General features: G+C 33.0%; 1 protein-coding gene across 1 annotated transcript in view; it reads right to left on the bottom strand.

The window, feature by feature from the left end:
• LOC138032753 (uncharacterized) overlaps positions 1–1,057 on the bottom strand; it is a 4,005-nt gene extending 2,948 nt beyond the window's left edge. The window contains exons 1-2 of the mRNA XM_068880470.1: positions 391–1,057; positions 1–279 (exon numbers count right to left, since the gene is read on the bottom strand). The exon at positions 1–279 is cut by the window's left edge and continues 949 nt beyond it. Of these exons, the coding sequence (XP_068736571.1) occupies positions 1–279; positions 391–1,057 (946 nt within the window). The remainder of the gene's footprint in view (positions 280–390) is intronic.
• Between the last annotated feature and the right edge of the window lie 1,872 nt (positions 1,058–2,929).

Genomic DNA, 2,929 nt, shown 5'->3' with positions numbered 1-2,929 from the left:
TGTAGTATTGCAGACAGGTCTTTCGAAAGTTTTCAAACACATCAGCTAACAGAAGGATGTCAGATTTAAGATATAAGTCATGGTACTCACCCATATTTTTTAGATCAAAAGTGTTCCATACATTTTGAGCATGTTTGTGTTGATCACCTGAGATATGCTCATCATTTAATATACTGTAAAATTCTTCTTTTGGTGGCAGCTTTTCATTGAATTTTTCAAAACTGTCCATAAAGTCATATGGGTATACTCCCTTCTTACTCATCAAATCAAGCTCTTTACCTTTGAATTTTTGAGAAGTATATATTAATGCTTCTTTTGGTAGGTTGCTCACCAGTTTATCAAGACTTGAGCTCATGAATTGAAAACTATCAATAAAGGTCAGATGATTACCAAGCATGAAAGCCATATACTTTTCCATGTTGTTTGGTATGGCATTGATATTCATTTGGCATGTTTCACCTTTCTTGTTTGTGTATGTATGCTTTTTAACTATCTCACCAATTTCTTGCATTATAAAATGACTGTCATACCCACGGAGATTGTGAAACATAACTGGTATTTTCTCAGTCAATCTGAAATTTAGGTTACAATCTTGGTGAGCTGATCCTCTGTATTTACCTGTGATATGGCAATGGTCTCTAACTCTCACATCATTTTCATTGTATTTTTTATTGCAGATATGACATTCATTAGCTTTTTGAAATTCTTTTTCATCATCTTCAGTCATTCTCAATGGTTTATTGAAATATTTTTTCATGATCTTCTTGCAATATTTAACTTCCTCTAGCATAGCTTCCATAAATTTGTAAACAGCTTTTTCACCTCTATAAATTTGTACTGGTTTTGTGTATTTATCATCATAACAACACACAACCTTATATCCATAACCACAGTCTGTGTGTCTCTGATAAGCCTCTGTGTACGATTTATCATCATTAGGTTGGCAACCGGATATCTTTTCTGTTATAGCTTCAAAATCTGCATAAATGACGAATGGTACTGGTAGTTGTTTATGGAAATTATTGAATTTTAGTATGTTATCATCTTTTGTTGGCATTTGGATAGCTTGTGTGCCATTTACTTGTATGCAGTTTTCTTTATGATCAGTTAATACTCTTTCAGAACTGAAACATTGTAAGCAATGCATACAGAAGTGCTTCCTTTCCTTGTGTTTTGTTTGATTGTACATGAATTTGTTGAAATCTTTGATCAACACATAATGCTTGTTTTCATTTTCTGTTATAAGAAGCAGATTCATACAATCTTCATACTTTTCTTTTGACACATAAATGGGATATTTTTGTTTGTTTTCATAACCAAATACATTGATGTTAATTTCATTTTGCTTTTCTATTTTGTTGTACTGTTTGGTAGTCACTGGAAATTCAATTCCTGAATAATTCAAATTTTCAATGAATGCTTTGTCTGATTTTTTGATTCTCTGTGGGTATTTGTCTTGAGGATTAAGATGTCTTATGTGGCACCACCTGAAGCATTCATTATCCTCATTTTTCATGTTGATCAATCCTTTTGCACTGTGTTTGAGTTCATTTGGTAATTTGATGTAAGAAGATCCTTTCATTGGCTCGTATTTTACCACATTGATATAATGATTTTCAACAGATTGAATAGTCCAACCAGATCCCTCTGAAATCCAAACTGCAATCTTGTTTAGTATGACTTGTTTTGACAAAGATAAAGCTAGTTCAATTTGTGTGTCATTTGTTATTGTTTGTGGTTGACTGTTGAAATAAGCCGTTTTGATGATTTTTTCTTCTCGCCCTGTTTGCTTTTCAAATGTTACTCTAAGTGTTTCAACAAACTTTAGACCTTTCATTGATTTTAATATTTTTTCGATATGGATGGCAACAGCCTTTCTTGTATTTTGCAGTTGCATAAGTGGGTCTTTGCTGTTTTTTATGTTGATTTCATAAGACTTGGTGAACCCTTTTAAAGCTTTGTTCGTTTCTTGTATTATGGTCCTTGGTGATGGAACGGGTTGTTTTTTGGTTCTTGGAGCTGCCACTGGAGCAAAACGCTTCGTCCTTGGAGCAGGCACCGGTCTATATCCATCTCGGAACTCTGGTGGTGGAAGAATTATGTTTTCTTCATAATTTCGCACCATTTGCCGCACACTCTTACGAGGTGTCGGTATTGGCCGTCGGGGACCAACTTTTGTATCGTCTTTGGTGATTAATTTTTTGATAAGATTTATCAGGTCTTTTTTGCTTAGATTTTCTAAACTGGTATGATTCATAATATTACTTGAGATATTATTTTTCATTCTCTATCTTATATAACAATCGACATTCTTTTAAATACTTTATGGATTTTTAGTTGAAACCAATCTGGTACGATTGATTTTAACTGTAAAAATTTGACAAACTATATATTTTCCAATTCATGAATTTTCATATGCAGTTTGTGTTTCTCACTTTTGAGATGCTGATGTTTTCCTCTCATGGCATAATTCTTTCCATTGTCGCATATCACACAATACCATTCTGTCTCACGACCATATTTGTTTTTTTTCTCTTGAATCTCTTTGTCAGTGAATTGTTTCTTTGGACCTCGTTTTGAAGTTTCCATATTATATACAGAGACATCATTCTTTTATATGGTTTTAATCAGAATCATCTTCAGATTCATTTGGTTTGTATTTGCTGAAAGCTTGTTTTATCTGTTGCAACATGTCGTCGTTTATGTCATCGGGATCCATTACAAAGATTTTTTTTCCATCTGTTACCATGACCATTAATTTTTATTGAAATGCACCAATTTCAATTTAACGGGTGGATGAATGACAGACAACACATCGGAATAAATCAAATCTTCCAAAAAGACTTTCAACGAAGGCTCACGAATTACATGGGACATTAAAGCATTGAATAATGATTTTGGGTTCATATACAATAGGATTATATTAGTT

This window comes from Montipora capricornis, chromosome 2, assembly GCF_036669925.1.
Source record: "Montipora capricornis isolate CH-2021 chromosome 2, ASM3666992v2, whole genome shotgun sequence".
NCBI lineage: Eukaryota > Metazoa > Cnidaria > Anthozoa > Scleractinia > Acroporidae > Montipora > Montipora capricornis.
Note: the sequence above shows the minus strand (reverse complement) of the source record. Positions and strands in the feature narration are given on the sequence as shown.